Raw genomic sequence first — 24,149 nt, 5'->3', positions numbered from 1 at the left:
GGGCTTTCCGGTTCAAGAATGAGAAGAGCTGTGTCTGTCAATGAACCTAAGAGAAAATGGGATTTCGTTGAGTTAATTGACAAACACGGCCACTCACCCCTCTTTTTGATTCTTTTACTTTTTTATACTGTTTTGTGATTAACTGGCCTGCCTATAGAAGAGGAGGGGTTTATACCAGCTAGGGCTGCCCATAGGCAGTGCTGTGTTCTTTTCTGCCTAGTGTCCTACTCCTGTAGGTGGCACTATAACCCCCTATGTTCAAGAATGAGAAGAGCTGTGTCTGTCATTTAACTCATAGAAAGGGATTTTATGGTGAGTAACAAAACAATCCAATTTTTAGCAGGTATAAGAAAAAATATTGCAGTGCCCCCCAAACACTGCAAATGTTACATACTGCTTAAATCTAGGGGGTAGAGGAAAAGGCAGTGATGCTTATCTTATTCCTCGCTCCCTTGGCCACCAATGTTCTTCTCTCCCTTGGCATCCTCCCATACTCTACAGGACTATTGGTCTTGCAATGTAGTTGAGGCTACCGTTGGCTGGAGCACCTTAGAGAAGAGACTATGGGGTAGCATTCCAAAAAATAGAAGTAACCTGCTGGAGCATTTAAACCCTGCAGTGTATTAAGCTGTTTGCCTGGAATTCAGCTTTAAAGTACAGTACCTGCTTTTTTGGCTTAATATGAACCTATACATTTTTAATACCAGTTTAGCACGTAAAATGAAAAAGTTAGATTCTACACTATTGACAGTGGATCCCCAGAGAATTATTGCAAGTTGTACTGCTATGATTTTTCACCTCAGTTGGTGCACTTGCAAATATATGTGTTAATCAAATATGTGATGTACTGTATGAATGCCAAAGAATATTAATCAGTGGTTACTAAACCCTACAGATGTGCATGTCAATCTCACTGCAAAATTTGTTTAATGATACATCGAGTGAATGCCCTCCCCCTCTTAGTCACATATAAGTTAAACACTTTGGGGTAGATTTACATAGACTTAGGACGGGCGTATCAGTAGATACGCCGTCGTAAGTACGAATCCCCGCCGTCGCAACTTTAAGTGTATGCTCAAACTGAGATACGCTTAAATGTAGCTAAGATACGACCGGCGTAAGTCTCCTACGCCGTCGTATCTTAACTGCATATTTACGCTGGCCGCTAGGGGCGTGTACGCTAATTTACGCCTAGAATATGTAAATAAGCTAGATACACCGATTCACGAACGTACGCCTGGCCGTTGCAGTAAAGATACGCCGCTTACGTAAGGGGTTTTCAGGCGTAAAGATAAACCACCAAATACATGGCGCAGCCAATGTTAAGTATGGCCGTCGTTCCCGCGTCGAAATTTGTAAATTTGACGTCGTTTGCGTAACTCGCCCGTGAATGGGGCTGGCTGTAATTTACGTTCACGTCGAAAGCATGACGATTTGCCAACGTCATTTGGAGCATGCGCACTGGGATAGGTCCACGGACGGCGCATGCGCCGTTCATTAAAAAACGTCAAATACGTGGGGTCACTAGCATTTTACATAGAACACGCCCCCAATCAGCCTATTTTGAATTAGGTGGGCTTACGCCGGCCCAGTTACACTGCACCGCCGTAAGTTTCAGCGCAAGTTCTTTGTGAATACAGGACTTGCTGCTCAAACTTACGGCGGCGTAGTGTATCTGAGATACGCTACGCCCGCTTAATTCTACCTGAATCTAGCCCTTTGTTCTTAGTTTACATTTTTATTCACTTCCTCAATCAATATTACAAAAAACATAATTATGCCTGTTCATTTAAAAGTAAAAAATTAGGAGGGATGTGTTATAGTACTGTAACAATTGTCCACTCTGCTGTCTGACAGTGGAATGTGATAATCAAGTAATGCACAGGTCTTGAGCTGACTTTTCCAGTAGGGACTGTGCATGGACTTTGTATCATCACCCAATATTTATGTTTGTAGATCCTGACCCCTTTGACTCTAGAGAATGTGTGTTTTATTTTAAATGGGTAGTTTAATCACAAACCTTTTCTTCCAAAGGCTGGAAATAATTTTAGGCTTTCTGTTTACTTTCTACGGTACAACAGATTTTTTAAGTATTTAATATAAGCAACTGTTGTATCACGGTCACGTGATAGTTTAAATGTTTTAGGGTTTTTATTCGATATGTGCAAAAAGAGATCACAAAAATATTCATAAGTATAACATTTATAAAAGATAATGACAGATACAGATAAAGAAAATATAACAAGGATACCTAAGAAGACCATCCTTGTCATCTATAGCCCCTTAACCAGCTTTAGCATTCATTATTAGATATTGTTAGCCAATAATAATAAGGAAATATAAAATATACAGTTTCCCACCAGCAACTGCTACTGTGTTTGTTGGTGCAATATCAACACTTATATATACAGTATATTTTAAGGCAAGGTTATATACACACTTATATTGTTTAATTAGTGTCTTAGGGCCAGATTCACGTAAAAGGGCGTATCTTTGTGCAGGCGTAGCGTATCCTAGATATGCTACGCCGCCGTAACTTAGAGAGGCGAGTACCGTATTCGCAAAGAACTTGCGCCCTAAGTTACGGCGGCGTAGCGTGAATGGGCCGGCGTAAGCCCGCCTAATTCAAACTAGACTGGTAGGGGGCGTGTTGTATGGTAATGAATAATGACCCCACGTAAATGACGCACCTAACGAACGGCGCATGCGCGCACATGCTCAGTATCACGTCAAAATGTTCTCCCTAACTTACGCTGGCTCATTGTTTAGTCGACGTGAACGTAACCTACGCCCATCCCCATTCACGGACGACTTACGCAAACGACATAAAATACGACGCTGTTCCGACGTTTCCGACGTCCATACCTAACATGACTTACCCCTGCTTTATGAGGGGTAAAGTTACGCCGGTCGGACGCCTTACGTAAACAGCGTATTTTAATACGCCGGGCACAAGTACGTTTGTGAATCGGCGTATCTAGCTCATTTGCATATTCAACAAGGAAATCAATGGAAGCGCCGCCTAGCGGCCAGCGTAAATATGCACCTAAGATACGACGGCGTAAGAGACTTACGTCAGTCGTATCTTATACAAATTCTGGTGTATCTGATTCTTAGAATCAGGCGCCGAGATACGACGCCTCACATTCAGACTTACGACGGCGTATCTGGAGATACGCCGTCGTAAGTCCTTTGTGAATCTGGGCCTTAAAGTGTAAGTTTAGACCAGATTATCTCAACCAGGGTTAGGGTTTCCTCGAGACTTTGCTTGAGAGTTTGTTGAGCTGTGAAGAATTTCTACATAAGTAACTACTGACACCAATGATTTTTTTAGCTATCTGTAAGATGTAAGGAGCTTTCCCCCCAGTGACCACCACACTAGTACTGTGAGCTTTGTATATAGAAATTATTAGCAGGGGTTTCCTAAAACCCGGAAAGTTAGTTCAAGCGTTCCTCCATGTAAAAAAGTTTGAAAAAGGCTGCTTTAGATAGAGAATGCAATGGATAGCCTTTTTCTTTGCTGTCTGGGTCCCTTTAGTGAGATTTCTATTCACTTTCGGTCCTAGGTACACATCAGAAATTGAGAGAACATCTCTCCAAAGGGAGAACAATTATGAAATTCTCTGTTATACAGTTGTCACCAAAACATAGGTCCCTTCTATTCTTGTGAGAGCTGTAACATTTTTGATTTCCTATCACTTTCTGACAATAGAGAGGAATAAACAACCCAGGGGGGTATAGACAAGTAATTTAAATCTGACAGAGGCTATAACACATACAAACTAAAAAAACAACATCATTGCATTTTTGTGATGAGGAGGATGATGACTGACTATAATGAAGAATATACATTTATTATGGTGAATTTTAATACTATGAGTATTATTAATCAATTAAATAAACTGGTTTCATTAATGATTTAATCAATCATGCACTAGATACTGATTCTGGGTAACATACAGTAAATTACTTAACTATAATGAGTAGAACTATGAAAAAATGATCTTCAGGTTTTGCACTTACATGTAATATATTTATATTTCTTAGGTTTTGCAGACACTGTTTTATGCTGTCTCCTTTTTGACGGATCTCCTGCTTCCAATAAGAGGAATTAAATTAGTAAAGTTTGTTATCTATTGCAAAGACCTTATCTTCTCTGTTCTGGCTTTTCCAGCATCAACTGTAAGTTTAAATCTTATAATGTGTAAAGTGTTTTCCTGGTGGGATTAGCATCAGTGTCAATCAAAATGCAGTCAACTGTGCTTGTGTACAGATATCTTGATTTGTCACTGAGAACTTCTCGCTTATCACTCCAAGTCAATAATAAAAGTTACTGCTGAGATTTCTTTCCCCATAACAGGAAAAATGAAGATGAATGCATGACAAACACACACTTAAAGTATACTTGTGGCATTTTCCATCATGGTAAACTGGCCAACAACAGCATAGCAGTGGGTGTATCTCGGGTCAGAAGTCAACTTAATTCATCAACTGAAAGTACATTCATCTGATAGCCCCTGCATACAGTCTAGGTGTCGTTTACTATGGTGGAAAATGCCTTGAGACAGGGCATTTCACTCGTCATATGTAGCTAGCTGCCTTTCTTGCTTCAGACTAGTTTTGGTTTAACACATACCGAAGTTTAGAATAGTTTAAACAATTCTTAAAATTAATTAGATCTCTCTGGTGCCCTTATTAATCCACACAAATGGGGATCATTTATGTTTTAAATCGAACTTTAATGGCAACATGAAGTTGCTATTGGAAGTTTTCTTCTTATAAGACTTTGCACATAAGCTCAATTTTTGCATACTTATATGGCTGTAAAATGTTGAATGGAAAACTATGAAAAAGATACAACCATAATGTCATTTTTTTCATGAAATATACTATTTTTTAACCCTTTGATGACCGTTTTAATAGATCACACACATACATTGATCAGCCATATTATTATGACCACCCACCTAATATTAAATAATTCCTCCTTATGCCACCAAAAGAGACATGGACTCCAACAGACCTCTGAAGGTATGCTGTGGTATCTGGCACCAAGCTATCAGTAGCACACTCTTTAAACCTCTGCCAGCTTGCCTTTTTCTTATAGTCCATCCTGGTGCTATCTATTTACCAGGTAAGCGATGCGCACACACTTGTTCATCCACTTGATGCAAAAGAAAATAGGATTTGTCAGACCAGGCCACCTTCTTCCATTGCTCTGTTGTCTAGTTATGATGCTTACGTGTAGAAATGGGAACAGAGGGGCGCCAGACTGAGTGCAGTAGAAATCATATATTTAATAAAAACAAGTAGTAACTCACAGGTTAAATTAGATGAGTTCAGTATGTGGTGAAAATCGCCAGTCCTGGAGTCTCATAAACGTCCTATTTAGGGTCCTGTTTTCCCTTTGCAGCCTGGGGCACTGATGTGATCTTACAGGGATCCAGAGAAGGCTGAAAACCAGGAAGCAGGAAACGAGAAGCAGCTGACTTCACAGGAACAGGAAATGTGATTATTCACAGTGGCAAGGAATGGTAATGCATTTCGAAGCTACAGCTTCTTCATCAGGCAAACCTGGCAGTCTTAAATACAGAGGAAATAGAAACAGAGAGATCTGATGGGCTGGCCGGCACGTCAATCAAATAGACAGATTTAAAGAGGTAGACGGCTGTAGACTGAAGTGAATGTAAATATGAGTAAAAAGCTTGCTGATTAATAGTGGATGATGATAATATTATGAAGTTTGAAGGAATCGATCAAATAATTAATTGATTAAATATATAAATATAAATGTATAACAATACCCCAGATTTCAAATTAATACATTTTTATAAATAAATTAACTAAAAAATGTATTAAGAATTTTTTTATTAGATTATTAGCAATTGGTAATCAATCAATTATTATAAATTATAATGAGTTAATAAAGTGGTGAAAATAGAGGAAGGAAAGGACTCTATGCTAGATATAATATTAAGGATATATTCGTTATAAGTTATATCATGACCAAACATACTTCTCAAAGGGATAAATCAAATCAAATCAAATCTTCAGATAATAAATGGTTAATGGATAATGATGGTGATACTTTCTGGGTACATGTATGTGCACACATATAATCATATATAATCATACATATACACCATACGCCTGCTCACACATACGCATACCCACATACCATCGGTCATGATATAACTTATAACAGATACAATTTTCTAAATTAATTTTTTAGTTAATTTATTTATAAAAAATTATTAATTTTAAATCTGGGTTATTTTATGTATTATGTATTTAATCAATTAATTATTTGATCGATTCCTTCAAACGTCATAATATTATCATCATCCACTACTAATCAGCAAGCTTTTTACTCATGTTTACATTCACTTCGGTCTACAGTCGTCTACCTCTTTAAATCTGTCTATTTGATTGACGGGACGGCCAGTCCATCAGTTCTCTCTGTTTCTATTTCCTCTGTATTTAAGACTGCCAGGTTTGCCAGCCAATCATGGTCTGATGAAGAAGCTGTAGCTTCGAAATGCATTACCATTTCCTGTTCCTGTGAAGTCACGACCAGCTGCTTCTCGTTCCCTGCTTCCTGGTTTTCAGCCTTCTCTGGATCCCTGTAAGATCACACCAGTGCCCCAGGCTGCAAAGGGAAAACAGGACCTTAAATAGGACGTTTATGAGACTCCAGGACTGGCGATTTTCACCACATACTGAGCTCATCTAATTTAACCTGTGAGTTACTACTTGTTTTTTTTAAATATATGATTTATACTGCACTCAGTCTGGTGTCCCTCTGTTCCCATTTCTACACAGAGCCCATTGCTTCACTCTAAGAGAGCTGCCTCCAGGTGCTAATCATACAAGATCTTGGATCATTTATGGACATTATGTTTTAAACAAATGTTTTAATATTATGTGTGCTTACTTACACACACACACACACATTTTATGTATACCTATATTCCAGTTGCTATATAATTTTATGTTATAACCATATATAGCGCCGCTGTTCACCCCTGTTTTTAATGATACTCACGTGCCCATTGTGAGTAATTTTGGCTGTGGACGTGCATCAGCAACCTCACCGTTCTGTGGCTACGTGACCCCATAAAATATAGTGGCAAACTGGAAAGTACTGTGTTCTGACACTTTTCTATTGGAGCCAGCATTGTAAATTTAAGCTACAATAGCTCTTCTAATGGATTGGCCTACACAGGCCAGCCTTTGCTCCCCATATGCATTCATGAGTCTTGGCCACCCATGACCTTGTCACCAGTTTATCAGTTTTCCTTCCTTGGACTATTTTTGCTAGGCCCTGATCACTGAAGACTGGGAATATTTCACAAGAGCTGCAGTTTTCATCTAGCATTACAGTTTGGCCCTTGTTGAAGCTACTAAAATCTATATGCTTGCCCAACTTTTTTGCTTCCAACACATCAATTTCATGGCGGACATATTATTACTCGCTGCCTAATATTTCCCAGCCACTTTCAGGTGCCATTGTAACAAGATAATCAATTTTATTTATTTTACTTGTCAATGATAATAATATTATGACTGATCACTGTAGTTAAACTAAACCCCAGTATCCCCATCAAATAAAAAAATTCTATAATTTATGCATTAGTTTTTGAAAATTCAGCATAATCTTGCTCTTCTTTTTCCCCACTGTATGGTGTACTGCTTTTGGAGTTTCATACACTTTATTGGATCTTTATTGGAATGCAGCTATATGGTATTTTTCTCTTACCTGTATGCAGCATTCCAGTCCACAGGTGGGTGCTCAGGCTGTGGTGTCCTCCAGACCTACCCAAATAGGTATACAAAATAGAAAAATAGCCGGAAACTCCAATCCATAAGAAAAATGTATTGGCATATGTAGGAAAACAAAAAATCAGAAGCGTTTCGGCTGCAGTGACCAATGCTCTTCAGCCGAAACGCGTCTGTTTTGTTTTCTTACATATGCCAATACATTTTTTCTTTTGGATTGGAGTTTCCGGCTATTTTTCTATTTTGTCTACCCATTGAGAAATTCAAGTATTGCAAATACAGACATGGATAACTTATATTATACATGTTCTGGGTCCCAGTCATACTTTTCATTTAGGCAGGGCTTTTTAGAGGTGTTTTAAATGCAGTACCAATCATCCCTGAAAGTTGCATTTCTCAAAATCAAAAAACTGGAACAAAAATACAGCACTTTTTAAAAATGAGCCACACTTTTGATAAGTATGATACTGCCAGTGTCCACATTTTTCAACTGCAGAAATAATTGTTAGAATGTCTTTTCAATATAACTGTCAGCATTTGTCAGTGTCAATATACAGTATATGTAGGACTTTCATTGTCATTTTAACTGTAATTATTTCTATGTCAGATTAAATTTTTGGTAAATTATGCCTCGTTTCCACTGAGCGGATCGGTTCGGGTCGCTTAGAATGGAACGGGTTAGAATGGACCGGTCGATTCTGCAGAGCATTTCCACTGCAAATCGGACCATCCAGGACCATGCAAGGTTTAGAAAAAAAGCCTAGCACATCCACCAATCAGTGAGATGTATTTGTAGGTCCGCCCTAATGGAACCGTTCCATTCTCTATGGCCCCACATCTGAAGCAGGACCCAGAACGGTCCAGTACGGTTCGCTTTTATGGCACACTTTCATAATGGAAACACCCAAAAAAGTGTACAGTACCGAACCATACCGAGCCGATCCGCTCAGTGGAAACGAGGCATTAGTATTCAATTCTTTTCCAGGTTCTGATAGATTAAAATAGATACACCAAATATATATATATTACTAATTCTGCTAATTATTGTTAGTAAATATTTGTGGACTAGTACGTACCATAAAATGAAAGATCACCTCAGTTACGCTACACATGTACAGTAATGGACAAACATAGAGACACAAGAGCTATGGCTTCATGCATTTCTAATGACATAAAACTATGCAGTGTTTTATAATATACTGATGTTTCGCAGACACAGTTCATGATCCCATATATCTTCAGCTGAGCCTTATCCAACATTGATTCTGGCAAACTCATGTTCTTGAAGGCTGTAATAGCGCTGTAATTGCACAGGAGCAATCAATAATTGTGCACTGACTTTTTATTAATTTTTAGTCCAATATGTGACATTAAATAACATTCACATTTGGCAATTTTAAAAGCTCATAAACTGGTTTATATTATGAAAGCTGAAAGTATTAACTGTCTGTTTCATACATTATTTTTACTTTGATTGCAGTTTGTGTTTTTATCCTTCTGGGCATTGTATACATATGACAGGCAGTTGGTCTACCCTGAAGGTCTGGATAAAGTCATTCCACTATGGCTGAACCATGCCGTGGTAAGTTAGTTAGCTAAAAGCTAAGAGGAAGCTTTGCAGAATGCTAATATTAATTTATCCTATGTCCAGACAATGGAATCTTACATTAAATAACAACAATTAATATAACAGATTTAGGTAATACTCTATACAGCCATGGCCAAAAGTTTTGAGAATGACTCAAATATTAGTTTTTAGTTTTTTCACAAAGTCTTCTGCCTCAGTTTTTATGATAGCAATTTGTATATACTCCAGAATGTTATGAAGTGTGATGAGATGAATTGCAAATAATTGCAAAGTCCTTCTTTGCCATGAAAATTAACTTACCATATTTTTCACTCCATAAGACACACTCCCCCCCAAAAATGGGAGAAAATGTCTCTGCGTTTTATTGAGCAAATATTGACCAGGCCTCCCCACCCCAGACATCCCAAGTCTCCCGCGAGCGCTGGGCGATCTGTCTTCTAGCTGAGTGACAGGCGGATGTGATGACATCCTCACCAGGGAATGCCAGTCTGTGCGAGGTGGAAGACTGTAACAAAGTCCTGCCTCCTAGATAGATGGAACACTGATCCAATGATACATTGAACCAGTGGGATGTATATCATAGGAGGCGGGACTTTGTTACAGTGGGCACCGGGATATTCAAATCTGTGACATGACAGAGCTCTGTGTGGTAAAGCTGCATTTCATTGGCACAGGTCAGGCTGCATTTCAAGAGACTGGTAAGGCTGCATTTCATGGGCACTGGTAAAGCTGCATTTTCATTGGCACAGGTCAGGCTGCATTTCATGGGCACTGGTAAGGCTACATTTAGTTAGCACTGGTAAGGCTGCATTTAATTGACACTGGGCAGGCTGCATTTCATGGGCACTGGTAAGTCTGCATTTATTTGGCACTGGTAAGGCTGCATTTAATTGGCACTGGTTAGGTTGCATCTAAATGGCACTGGTCAGGTTGAATTTCATGGGCACTGGCAAGGCTGCATTTTAATTGGCACTTGTAAGGCTGCATTTAAAGCGGTTGTATGCCCACAAAAAATAAAAAAACCTGTAAGGCAAAGGCATAATAAGCTAGTATGCACCGCATACTAGCTCAATATGAAATACTTACCTTAGAACAAAGCGCCAGCATCACCTCCCAGTCACCGCTAAAGAAGCTGACATGTTCCCTCTGCACTTCTTTCTGGGTTTGCGGCTTCGGCACTGTGGGTGGCCAGAGCCACGATGAGGTCACTCTGTCAAGGAGCTCTGATTTTCCAGCAGCATCTCCCGAACCTTCGGAGCGCATGCACTGCTGACATCAGCAGCTGCATGCAAGGTGACTATCTCCTAAATTGTAAAGGTTTAGGAGATATTTATTTTACCTACAGGTAAGCCTTATTATAATGTGAAAGCAGGGTATACAAGCCCTTTAATTGGCACTGGTCAGGCTGCATTTAATTGGTGGGACTTTGTTACAGTGGGCACCGGGATATTCAAATCTGTGACGTGACAGAGCTCTGTGTGGTAAGGCTGCATTTCATTGGCACAGGTCAGGCTGCATTTCAAGAGACTGGTAAGGCTGCATTTCATTGGCACTGGTAAGGCTGTATTTAATTGGCACTGGTAAGGCTGCATTTAATTGTCACTGGTCAGGCTGCATTTAATGGTCACTGGTAAATATTTTAGTACACCATTTGGTTCAGAATATTTTTTTCTTGTTTTCTTCCTCTAAAACCTAGGTGCGTCTTATGGTCAGGTGCGTCTTATATGGTAATCCCCCAAGAAACATTTTCACTGCTTTTCAGCCCTGCCACAAAAGGGCCAGCTGACATCATGTCAGCAATCTCTCACTCAAGAATTTTGACCAGCCCAGTTATGTGTGACATTGTGTCCAATTAGCTTTTTTTCCTCCCCTTTTTTGTTTTGTACCAATACACACAAATGGAATAAACATGTGTATAGCAAAACATGTTACGGAAAATACTTTCCTGTGAGAAATACTTGATTTTCTGGAAAAATTTCTAGGGTGCCAATAATTTTGGCCATTATTGTATATATATGGGAGTTCTGCTCACGGACAGCAGAGCACTTTAAGGCCTCATTCACACCTAGGCGTTTTTACGCCTGAAGCGCACTGCTCACAAACGCCAGAGGGGAGAATTAACATTATTCCCTATGGTGACTGTTCACACCTGAACGCCTGAACGCCCAAATGCCTGTCGCGCGAAGCTCAAACAAGTCCCGGACCTTTTTTTGTCGCGCGAATCGCGCGACAGCTGCGTTTGAGCGTTTTTTTTCCCCCATAGAAAGTAATGGAAAGCGCGCGTATTGAGCGTATCGCGCGACAACGGGCGTTTGCTATGGGCGTTTCGTCGCTTTAATCAATAGAACTTGTCGCCCATGCAGAAGATTAAAAAAAATCTACCAACATAGCAACAAGTGATGAAAAGATGATAATTTTTCCTATTGGCTAAAATAAGAAACGCCGAAGTACAAAAACGTCGCACGACGCTGTATGCAAACGCGCAAATAAGCATGAATACGCGCGAAAAAAAACGCCCGAAAAAACGACCGAACGCCCTACGCTCAGGTGTGAATGCAGCCTTACACAAACAACGTTCTGTATATATATTTTGTAAGGATCTTTTTTAGTCTTTTTAAAATGACAAAATAGTTTTGCAAGATCCATATCATTTTGACAGACAGCTTTTGTATAGTCTAAGGAAACCTAACATGTTTTGAAAGCTTGCTTCTTTATTAACAAGTGTATGTAAACCAACCCTAACATGGAATTTTCTTATTCACTCGTTTTTAGTCTGTTAAATATACTACTGAATGCAAGCGTTATATTATACCTGTTTGATAAGTGCTAAAAAAATATCTGTTGATGTTGACAGAGCCAATAACCTCCTGTGTTCTTCACCTCTGCTGCACTATCATCGTTTAACATTGTTCCCATCTATTCTCTCTTGGTGTGGACTACAGAAAACCTTCTCCTATGATACGCAGAAGAGGAAGGGGGGATTTTGTAGTCCAAATACACTCTCTGTTCCTTTAGGACAACACTGCTTCTCCATAGATACAGTACAGTAGGTAAGCATTGTCACCAGGGCTGGACTGGGACAAAAAATTGGCCCTGGACTTCATCTAGACCGGCCCACTTTAATTTTGCAAACACGCACAAAAACAGTATATAAACTATACGCAATTGCGCAAAAAAAAGTAAAAACATTCCACTGTAAGTATAAATATTTTTTTTAAAACTCTTTGTTTAGAGAAAAAGATGCATTCCAACATTACAGACGCCTTTAGAATGACATGTCTAAGTTGTATAAAAGGTATTGGGCACAGGACAGAACATATACTATCTGTCCTCCAAGTTTTACAACATTTATTTTTCTGTATGAAAATGTACTCTAACTCCGGCCTCACTCACCTCTTTTATTATTTCACTTATTCTCCTCTGTATTTTTCTCCTCCTTCCTTCTCACATCACTGCGTGAAGTGGGAGGGCTAACGTTATGCAGCAACATTGCTAAAGGCTCACTGGCTGGAATTTCAGAAACTGGCATTGCTGCACAGCCATTGGCTGCCTTTCAGCAATGCAGAAGCGCTGAGGCTGAACTGGGTTGCACACTATGAAGTGAGGTGATGGGCAGTGCAGATGACAGATCTCTCCCATATCAGTTTGGTATTTATTGCTAGAGAGTTTTTTTTATTTTTTGGGGGGGAGAGTGCATGTGATCAGCAGATGGCCAATCAGTCCTCTCCAAACAGGGGGTCAGGGGTCATGCAGCCTCCTAGGGCAGTCAGAGAAGAATGAAAACTCCTCCTACAAGCTATAACCAGTGCTTGACCGGGCACTGATACTGCGGAAGTCATAAGATTTCTATACCAACCGCAAGGCAAGCAAAGTGTTTGCCTTTAGTGGCATTTTTCAAGGGGGTGGTGCCATCCCCCAGGCGACACTGCTATAGCTGAATTACAGCTACAGTGTAGTCGTCCAGTTCTGGGAGGATATCTATCGATATCCTCTCAGAACCGTGCCCTCTGCGTGTCCGCTGCAGCACGCACCGCCTGTGATTGCTGTTTCCTTCAAACATAGCTGATCACAGGCTCTTTACCACGTGATCAGCTGTGTCTGATCACAACGTAAACACACTTGCCGGTTGTTGGCATTCCTTTCCTCATGTTGTTGCAGCGTGAGGAGAGGAGAGAGCTGGTAATTGGTCAGAGTGAAAGGGGACATTTACAATGATAATAAGGGCACTGATCATCAGTGTCCTGATCAGCAGTGCTGCCTATCAGTGCCCATCAGTGATGCCAATCAGTGCTCATCAGTGCTGCCAATCAGTACTGCCGCATATCAGTGCCCATTAGTTCTGCCTATCAGTGCCCATCAGTGCTGCCACTCAAAGCCGCCTATCAGTGCCCATCAGTGCTGCCAATCAAAGCTGATTATCAGTATCCATCAGTGCTGCCTATCAGTGCCACATCAGTGTCCATCAATGCCGCATTTCAGTGCCTCCTCATCAGTGCCAACCAGTGCCACCTCATCCTCTGCCCTGTTGACCCCATTCTATATCTTGCTAACCTCATCCTCTGCCCAATTAACTACATACCTGTATGTGGCCCTTGGAAGAATCATGTCTCAGGGTCTGATGAGGAAGCCGCAGCTGTTGATTGTGAATGGCTGCAGCTTTCTCATTATACCCTCAAGAACGGTATACTGCTGGTGGGGAGGGACCAATTTAGATCCAATTTTAGTCTTGCCTAGGGCAGCACAAAACCAAAATACACGACTGTATATACTGCTGATGAAAAAAGTTTCTGTGTACTGTGGGGGACCAGATATAATGAATGCAGGGTTGGAGTTTAGTAACACTTTAATTCAGCCATTTAAATGGTATCACAAACTCCAAACTTTCTGCATTGGTCAGTGGCTAACAATACAACATTCTTGTATTTCAGGAAAGGATGAAACTCTTCCTTTTTCTCACAGGGGGAAATTGTTGAAATATTTAGATCCCTCAGGCCAAAAGTAGTAGTACTCCTGAAAATAATAGCTGCAATTTACTAAACAAAATTATTTATTCACACACTGTAGCAATTAGCAAAACGTCATCAGCCCAGCTTAGGACCAGCAGAGGACCAAGCGTGGTTTCTTGGAGTTGTAGTGAAGAAACCACATATAAAGTTTCCTGCAGATGAGAGCGCATAGTTGCCAACATTTAAAAAAAAGGTTTAGGGACACTTTTTCCAGAAAACCAGTGAAGATGGAATAGTATGTTACTTAGGGGGGCATTCATTTTGTGGGTATAGCCGAATGTAATACATTTTGCGGCTTGCATAGCAAAAAATGTGCATGGTTTAAATTATGCTAAATATTGGGTGTGGCTTAAAGGGGGTGTGGTAAAATAGAATGTGAGATTTTTTTATGCCCCCCGTGCAATTTTTCTCTCCACCCTAACATACCAAAAAACAAATAAACACACACAGGGGTAGATTCACGTACGGGAGCGCATAGTTACGGCGACGCAGCGTTTCGTATTTACGCTACGCCGCCGTAACTTACAGGAGCAAGTGCTGTATTCACAAAGCACTTGCTCCGTAAGTCGCGGCGGCGTAGCGTAAAAGGGGCCGGCGTAAGCACGCGTAATTCAAATATGGAAGGGGGCGTGTTTTATTAAAATTTTTGATGACCCGACGTGATTGACGTTTTGTACGGACGGCGCATACATATCCCAGTGTGCATTGCTTCCAAGTACGGCGCAACGACGTATTGGTTTCGAAGAGAACGTAATTTACGTCCAGCCCTATTCGCGAACGACTTACGCAAACAACGTAAAAATTTGAAATTTCGAAGCGGGAACGACGTCCATACTTAACATTGGCTGCGCCTCCTAATAGCAGGAACAACGTTACGCCGGAAAAGCCTTAACGCAAACGACATAAAAAACGAACGCCGGGCGCGTGTGCGTTTGTGAATCGGCGTAAGTAGGCAATTTGCATACTCTACGCTGAAAACTACGGGAGCGCCACCTAGCGGCCAGCGTCAGAATGCACCCTAAGATACGACGGCGTAAGAGACTTATCCCAGTCGTATCTTAGGCTACAGTTGGCGTATCTAGCTTTCTGAATACAGAAAGTAGATACGCCGGCGCAACTTAGCAATTACGCGGCGTATCTATGGATGCACCGGCGTAATTGCTCTCTGAATCTACCCCACAGAGCTTATCTAAAAAAAACTTTAATAATGTAGCCATGAAGAACTGGTCCACACTCACTGATTGGTTGCTATAGGTTATAGCACATCATTACCACTCACTGATTGGTTGCTAGAGATTACTGCAGTTAGTACAAGAAATGGTCAGAGACTGCAGACATAGTACAGAGACTTTAAAGCGGGGGTTCACCCTTAGAGGGCACTTTTCCCCCTTCGCTTCCTGCTCGTTATTACTAGGGGAATCGGCAATTTATTTAAAAATATGTGCAGTACTTACCCGTTTACGAGACGCATCCTCTCCGTCGCTTCCGGGTATGGGCTTCGGGAATGGGCGGTCCTTCTTGATTGACAGGTTTCCGAGAGGCTTCCGACGGTCGCATCCATCGCGTCACGATTTTCCGAAAGAAGCCGAACGTCGGTGCGCAGGCGCAGTATAGAGCCGCACCGACGTTCGGCTTCTTTCGGCTACGAGTGACGCGATGGATGCGACCGTCGGAAGCCTCTCGGAAGGCTGTCACTCAAGAAGGAACGCCGGCTCCCGAAGACCCATACCCGGAAGCGACGGAAGAAGATGCAGCTCGAAAACGGGTAAGTACTGCACCTATTTTAATATAAATAGCCGATTCCCCTAGACCGAACGAGCAGGAAGCTAAGGGGAGATTTTTTTTTTTTTTTTAAATGGGTGAACTCCCGCTTTAACTGTGTCACTGCCAAACTCCCACCGACTGTCCGTTATTTTTAGGCATTTTGCCCGGCAATTCGGGACTGTTGGCAAGTATTAGAGTGCTGCATTTGAAACTGTTGCTACAGCGAGTGATCACCACTTCAGTGCCATTTGTTCTCAGTCCCTTTCCACATAAAAAGAGATGCATTTTATATACAGCATTTTATATACTGTAAGTGATTGTAGCGGAAAGCAATAAAGGTACTGTTTGTGTGATCCTGGATTTGCATATATCCTCGGCTATTACCTTTCTGTGGGATCTGTGTAAATACATAGGCCCGGATTCACGTAGGAGATACGACGGCGTATCTCCAGATACGCCGTCGTATCTCTGAGTCTGAGGCATCGTATCTTGGCGCCTGATTCAAAGAATCAGATACGCCAGAATTTGTATAAGATACGACCAGCGTAAGTCTCCTACGCCGTCGTATCTTAACCGCATATTTACGCTGGCTGCTAGGGGCGTGTACGCGGATTTACGCCTAGAAATATGTAAATCAGCTAGATACGCCAATTCACGAACGTACGCCCGGCTGTCGCATTACAGATACGCCATTTACGTTAGGCTTTTTCCGGCGTAAAGTTACCCCTGCTATATGAGGCGTAGATGAGGCGTACCAATGTTAAGTATGGACGTCGGGCCAGCGTAGAATTTTCCGTTGATTACGTTGTTTGCGTAAGTCGTTCACGAATAGGGCTGTGCGTAATTTACGTTCACGTCGAAAGCATTGGCTTTTTGCAGGTTAATTTGGAGCATGCGCACTGGGCTACTTTCACGGACGACGCATGCGCCGTTCGGAGAAAGCGTCATTTACGTGGGGTCACAATACATTTACATAATACACGCCCACATCTTCCACATTTGAATTAGGCGGGCTTACGCCGGCCTATTTACGCTACGCCTCCGCAACTTTGCTTTGAAAATACTACACTTGCCTGTCAAAGTTGCGGAGGCGTAACGTAAATAGGATACGTGACGCCCTCACAAAGATGCGCTCTCCTACGTGAATCCGGGCCACAGTGCCTGAAATTGCTAAAATGTCTATGCAAGTATACAGTATGTGGCTGTGGAAACGGACTAACACACTGCTTATCTACATTTCATCAGTTTTTAATATATTTGTATTCCTTCTCCGTTTTAGGCGTTATAAATTCCAGTATATCTTATTTGTAAAGGCAAGCTGTCTCCTTTATAGTTAACATAGATAGTCTATTGGTTCCATCTATACTTCAATAGTCCAAACATATACTGTACGTCTGATGCTCAGCACTCCAAGCAAAGATAATTAGTAAAACAATTGTCCTAGATACAGAAAAACATTGTTTCCCAATTGTAAAGCACCACAGCTTTAATTATTCTTGTTTTGCAGAATATAGTACATTGTATAGCTTAGCCACTCTAACATATTTATACCCTTTGATGTCGCCTATTATGTGCTCCAGTTACAGACTAAAAACTAGATAGAATACACAATCTAAACTCAGTTCCTTCTTGCAATTCTATATGTCATTACTTTGGTCTGCACATACAGCCTTTTATTATTCAACACCAGCCAACATAAAAGCGTAATCTGTTCAAACTTAATCCCACATTCCTTTTCTATCACTGTTATATGGTAGTTTATATCCCACCTTTTCAGATGAAGAAAAAGGAATATCAGTCTCTTGATTCAGGTGTTTTTTGTTTTGCCTCTATAGCTAGCACAGTGTAGGGAAAATTCCCAATCAAGTTATGTTGTTTTCCCCCCAGTCTATTCACCATTTTTACTGTACTCTCAGGTATTAAAACTGCTGCTCTGTACTTATGATGCAGCCTTCATGTGGCACAGTTTTATTATGGGATTGCATTATGGGGGCCCAGACCTCCCTGGAGCTGAAGTCCAGACTGCTATTACTCAGGTACATCTGATACTGGAAAACAGCGTGTCATGCCGCGTACACACGATAATTTTCGGGTTGTAAAAAAACTAAATTTTTAAGGGTCTAGAAAAAACAACGTTTTTTTTAACCCAATCATTAAAACGGCCTTGCCTACACACGATCTTGAAAAAAAAATGCTCTAGCAAAGCGCGGTGATGTACAACACGTACGACGGCACTATAAAGGGGAAGTTCTATTTGGATGACGTCATCCTTTGGGCTGCTTTAGCTGATTTCGTGTTAGTAAAAGACAATTCGCGCTTTTCTGTCTGTTACAGCGTGATGACTGTGCCATCTCCATTACGAACGATAGTTTTACCAGAACGAGCGCTCCCGTCTCATAACTTGCTTCTGAGCATGCGTGTATTTTTCACGTCGTTAAAGTCCACACACGACCATTTTTTACAACCCACAAAACGACAACTTTAAAAACGTTGTTAAAAAATAGAGCATGTTCGAATTTTTTTTTGGTCGTTTTTCAGAACACAAAAAATGATCTGAAGCCCACACATGATCGTTTTTAATGACATTAAAAAAAAAAAGGCATTTTTTTACAACCCGAAAAATGATCGCGTGTACGCATTAGACTTTAAAGTGAAGCTCAAGTCTCCCCCAAAAAAATTAAGTCAGCATCTACATGTACCATAGCTGCTGACTTTTAAAATAAGGACGCTTACCTGTCCAGGGATCCAGCGCTGTCCTCCCCTGAGCGACTCTTCTATTGGCTTTGTGTTGAGGCGTGTGCATCTTAACTAAGGGAAACCAGCAGTGAAGCAGTGTGTACTGTCCCTTTAACCTCCCTGGCGGTATGATTCTGTCTGGAATTACGTACCAAAAGCGGTACAATTATTTTGCAAGGAAATTTGGCGTTTTATACTGTAGGCCTGTAATTTTTAGAAATAACTCACTTAAATCTGACCAAGCAAGAGTCTTGTAGGCATATGATTTTTTTTTTAAAACAAAATTATAAATTATAATATAATAAATAATTATAAATAATTATAACAAATAATAATATAACTATAATAAAAAGTATTCAATAATGTAATCAACTCAAAATCACTGAAATTTGCTCAGTTGCAGAATTGTCGCTGTCATTATTTTTTTTTTTTTATGACGAATTTCCCCACAAATCGCTATCGCACATTTCTGCAAGTGATTATAATTTATTATCGCTGTTTTCTAGCTGATCTAAAACCATTTTTGACATAAAGGGACACTTTTGGACAATCTACAGTTTTTAGGCAGAAGGAACATTTTTTATTATATAAAAGTACATGCAGGGCACTGGGCAGACCACTAGGGACAAGGGGGTGTGTGTATTTTTTACATACAGTACTGTAATCTATAAGATTACAGTATACTGTATGTAAAGTGTTTACTTTTTTGAATTTGGCGCGGTTCTCCGCCCCCCTGCGTCGTAACGTCGCAGGGAACGGAGATCGGCGGCACATGGGGACACTGTGAATCGAGCGAGGAGGTCCCGCTCGCTCACACAGCGGGGTGGCATCGCTGGATCCAGGGACAAGGTAAGTAACTTGCCTGTGGATCCAGCGAGAAGGTAAGCCGCGCCGCTGCACACTCTGCACGTCCACCGCGAGCGTGACTCGGGGATACCGATCCTATCATTGAAAACCAACCCCGAGTCACGCTCGGGTTTACCGCCAAGGGGGTTAAGGAAAAAGAAAACGCCAAGTGTTCCCCTGGAGATTCTTAATATTACCCTTATCCAGGTATGCAGCTTAGGTTGTCAGGAAAGAGGGGGAAGTGCGCGTATGACCACTACTGCTGAGGCCATATGTCCTCAAATTTGTGAGAGCACCCTGGGATGGCAAAGCCTCTTCCTCTTGTAAGGCACTTTGTCTCTACATCCTGTCTCCTAAAAGAGGGGGATCTTTGACGATAGGCTTATTGGAATCTGGAAGACCCTTTTAGAATAAGGGAGCCCCCAGATATCCCCCCAATGAATGAGTACAGAGTACATAGTGCTTTGTGTTACACGTTGACAATAAAAGGAAAGCACCAACACTGTAGAAAAAGGTTTTAATTAAAAAAAAAAAAAAACACTAGGTGAAAATCCAACATTATTCCGGTTGCTCAATGTAGATTCACATTACCACAATAAGATAATTCTAACAATGTAGACCTGCTGCCACAATGAATTTGCTCCTTGCCTAATACTCATGTTAAACGTGTGGCTTCTGTCTGTGTACCTTGTATCTTGGACCCTGTGCTTATAACTGGGAGCTGTTAGCAGGGTTCAAATGCTGCACTTACCCACGTGGGTACCTGCCGGAGCATGATGGGACGGTGATGCCTATATAAATGGGATGCAAGGCGCGCTTCCATCATTACAGTGACAAGAGGCGACGAGTCAACATCGGAAGAAGGGAGAAGAAAAACCTGACGTCACAGAAGACCGCGTTGGCTGCCTGCTAGTAATTGAGCTAACACACGAAGATAGCAGGCAGCCAGCGCTGAAGGAGAAGGCACCGGACAGCTGCAGAAGAACCGGGGTGCGCCGAGTCAACAGCGGAGAGCGGCGGAGATAGAAGAAGACCCCCGGAGAGCGGAAGAAGACCCCCCCCGGAGAGCGGAAGAAGAAACCCCCCCCCGGAGAGTGGAAGAAGACCCCCGGAGAGTGGAAGAAGAAGCCCCCCTGGTATTAGAGCTAATAAAGAAGACAGGGGGGGCCTCCGGAGCAGACTAATAAAATATTTTAAAAACCCTTGTGTTGTGTGTTTAATAACTTTAACTTTTTGCCTCCAGGTGAATGGGTAGGGGTACGATGTACCCCATATCCATTCACTTAGGGTGGGGGGCCGGTATCTGGGGGCCCCCTTATTTGAGGGGACTCCCAGATTCCGATAAGCCCCCGCCCGCAGACCCCGACAACCAACGGCAAGGGTTGTCGGGAAGAGGTCCTGTCCTCATCAACATGGGGACAGGGTGCTCTGGGGTGGGGGGGGCCGCAGTGCGCCCCCCTGCCCCAGAGCACCCAACCCCCCCATGTTAAGGGCATGCGGCCTGGCACGGCTCAGGAGGGGGGGGGGCGCTCGCTCGTCCCCACTCCCTTTCCTGACCGGCCGGGTAGCGTGCTTTGGATACGGGTCTGGTATGGATTGTAGGGGGACCCCCTACGTCGATTTTTCGGCGTAGGGGGGTCTCCTTACAACCCATACCAGACCTAAGGGCCTGGTATGCTCCTGGGGGGAACCCATGCCGGTTTTGTTTTTACAAATTGCCGTGGAGTTCTCCCTCGGGAATGCATACCAAATGCCGTTGCTTGAATGGGCTTTTACATGGTGTTACTAGTTTACACTTTGTAACACCAGCCCTAGTTTTACACTTGCAAACTAAAACTTATGGCAAAAAAACGAGGCTGAAAAGCTTTGTGGATCGCCTTAAGTGCTAATTTGCATACTAGAAGCGGCATTTCGACTCGAAATGCCCCCAGCGGCGGATGCGGTACTGCATCCTAAGATTCGGCAGTGTAATTCAATTACACATGCCGGATCTTCTGCCTAACTTTGGAAAACTGCTTCTGTGGATCAGTTCCAAAGTTAGGACAAGGGATACGATTGAGTAACAGCAGTTACTCCGTCGTATCTCTTTTGTGGATCTGGCCCAGTGTTTTTAAAGTGAAAGAAAAAAAATGCAAAGCGCTTTTAAACTACATGCAAAAATGCAGGTTTAACTGCAAAATGCACCAAAAACTTGCCTGAAAAAAAGCATCAACTGCAATCGCATAGATGTGAACCAAGTGTAAGAAGATTAGGTCCAGGTCCACAATTTGCAGTGCAGTGGCAGTAGATTTACCATTGGTGTTTGTCTTCTTTTTTACACCTGTAGCCAGCATATTTCATTAACATGCAGGTGCCATTCGTATGCATTGTACAAACTGGAATAAAACTGCACAGGCTTCTTCTAAATAACAAAACTGTGATTTAGATATTTTTGGTGAATCTCTTAAAGAGTGTAAGTATGTGCCTTTTGTAAATGTCTCCTACTGCATTTATTTTAACAGACAAATAATGGAGGTTATTTAGAATGTAGACGCTTCAAGTAAATACACATATCATATTTACTTCAATCTATTAAATTCCTCTACATTAGATAAAATGTGCCACATTTTCAGGATTCGCTGTTTAATGGAGAGTGCTTGTGTCTATCTTTAAAAAAAATATCTATTACCCAGACAAGTGGGACTGCATTTGATACCGCTATATCTCCATATTGTGACATTCAGAAAAATCTATTCAACTGAATAAGTGCTACTGTGCTGAAGTGATAAGGCTTAAATTAGTAAGGCCTTACATAACTAAGAAAGAGAGAAGAAATGTCATGGATATTTAGACTAGTGCAGTCCATCATTATGTTAACATTTATTGAAATAACAAAACACTGGTGGTAATTTACTTAGGGCATTTCCAATTTTGCAGCCAAATTGGGATAATGCCTACTTTGCATTTGTCATAAGTCCCTATTCACAAAGAGTAACTTACAGCGGTTGTAAAGGCTAAAGTTTTTTTTTACCTTAATGCATTATCTGCATTAACCACTTGACCTCTGGAAGGCTTTAGACTCTGTAATTGTTTGCTATTCAGCACTGTGCTGCTTTAACTGGCAATTGCGCAGTCATGCAACACTCTACAACACTGTACACAAATAATTGTTATATATTTATTTATTTTTTTCACACAAATAGAGTTTTCTTTTTGTGGTATTTGATCACCACTGTGCTCTTTATTTTTTGCTATATAAACAAAAAAAAAAAAACAACAACAAAACAATATTTTCTACTTCCTGTTATAAAACATCCAATAAATCATATTTCTTCATCGATTTGGGAAAAAATCTGTTACATGTCTTTTGTAAAACAAAAATCCCAATAAGTGTATATTAATTGCTATGTGGAAGTTATAGCATCTACAAACTATGGTATATACACTATATTGTCAAAAGTATTGGGAGACTTGCCTTTACACGCACATGAAATTTAATGGCACCCCAGTCTTAGTCCGTAGGGTTCAATATTAAGTTGGACTACCCTTTTCAGCTATAACAGCTTCAACTCTTTTGGGAAGTCTGTCCACAAGATTTAGGGGTGTCTCTATGGGAATGTTTGACCATTCTTCCAGAAGCGCATTTGTGAGTTCAGGCACTGAAGTTGGACAAGAAGTCCTGGCTCGCAGTTTTTGCTCTAAATCACCCCAAAGGTGTTCTATCGGGCTGTGGGCAGAACTCTGTGCAGGCAAGTCAGTCAAGTTCCTCCACTCCAAACTCGCTCATAGACGGGGAAAGCAACGATTGATCGAGCAAGCGCCTGGGAGGGGGGGTTTTATTGGGGGTGTTTTGTTTGTATGGCTGGCTGAGGAGGCCCTGGGCCATCTCGCTAAGAATATTGAGCACCAGCTGCCACTGATCAGCAGTGTTCCAGGTCCAGTGTCAAGCAATTGCCCTCCTGCATTGTAACCACAGGATATTGTTTGCTCCACACTGCTACCCTTCAGAGAAAACCTTGTATTTAAAAAAAAAAAATACAAGGCATTCTCTGATTGGACAAGATGGAGAGGTGGGGCAGTGACATCAAAATCTACACCTTGTCTGATCACTTCTTTGAGAAAAATGCAAGGCATTCACTGAAAGATGGCAACCACCTGTCAGGTACATACTTAAAGAGGGGGTTCACCCTATAATTTTTTTTTTTCTAGCATTAAATTAAGCATAGTAGCGCGAGCTACAGTATGCCGTTATTTCTTTTTTTTGCCCCGTACTCACTGTTTAATCCTATAGTGAAGATTCCGACTCCCCGCGGGGAATGGGCATTCCTATCCAGAGGGAAGATGATTGACGGCCGGCTCTGGCGCGTCACGCTTCTCCGGAAATAGCCGAAATAGGACTTGGCTCTTCACGGCGCCTGCGCATAGTCTGTGCGCAGGCGCCGTATAGCGCC

At 41.6% G+C, this 24,149-nt stretch overlaps 1 protein-coding gene across 1 annotated transcript in view; it reads left to right on the top strand.

The window, feature by feature from the left end:
* The window catches only part of LOC120940720 (androgen dependent TFPI regulating protein), a 54,952-nt gene that overhangs the window by 9,034 nt on the left and 21,769 nt on the right, over positions 1 to 24,149 (top strand). Inside the window, exons 2-3 of the mRNA XM_040353727.1 lie at positions 4,048 to 4,182; positions 9,260 to 9,361. Of these exons, the coding sequence (XP_040209661.1) occupies positions 4,048 to 4,182; positions 9,260 to 9,361 (237 nt within the window). The remainder of the gene's footprint in view (positions 1 to 4,047; positions 4,183 to 9,259; positions 9,362 to 24,149) is intronic.

Source organism: Rana temporaria, chromosome 5 (assembly GCF_905171775.1).
Source record: "Rana temporaria chromosome 5, aRanTem1.1, whole genome shotgun sequence".
NCBI classification, from domain to species: domain Eukaryota; kingdom Metazoa; phylum Chordata; class Amphibia; order Anura; family Ranidae; genus Rana; species Rana temporaria.
The sequence above is the reverse complement of the archived record's forward strand: the minus strand, read 5'-3'. Positions and strand labels throughout refer to the sequence as shown.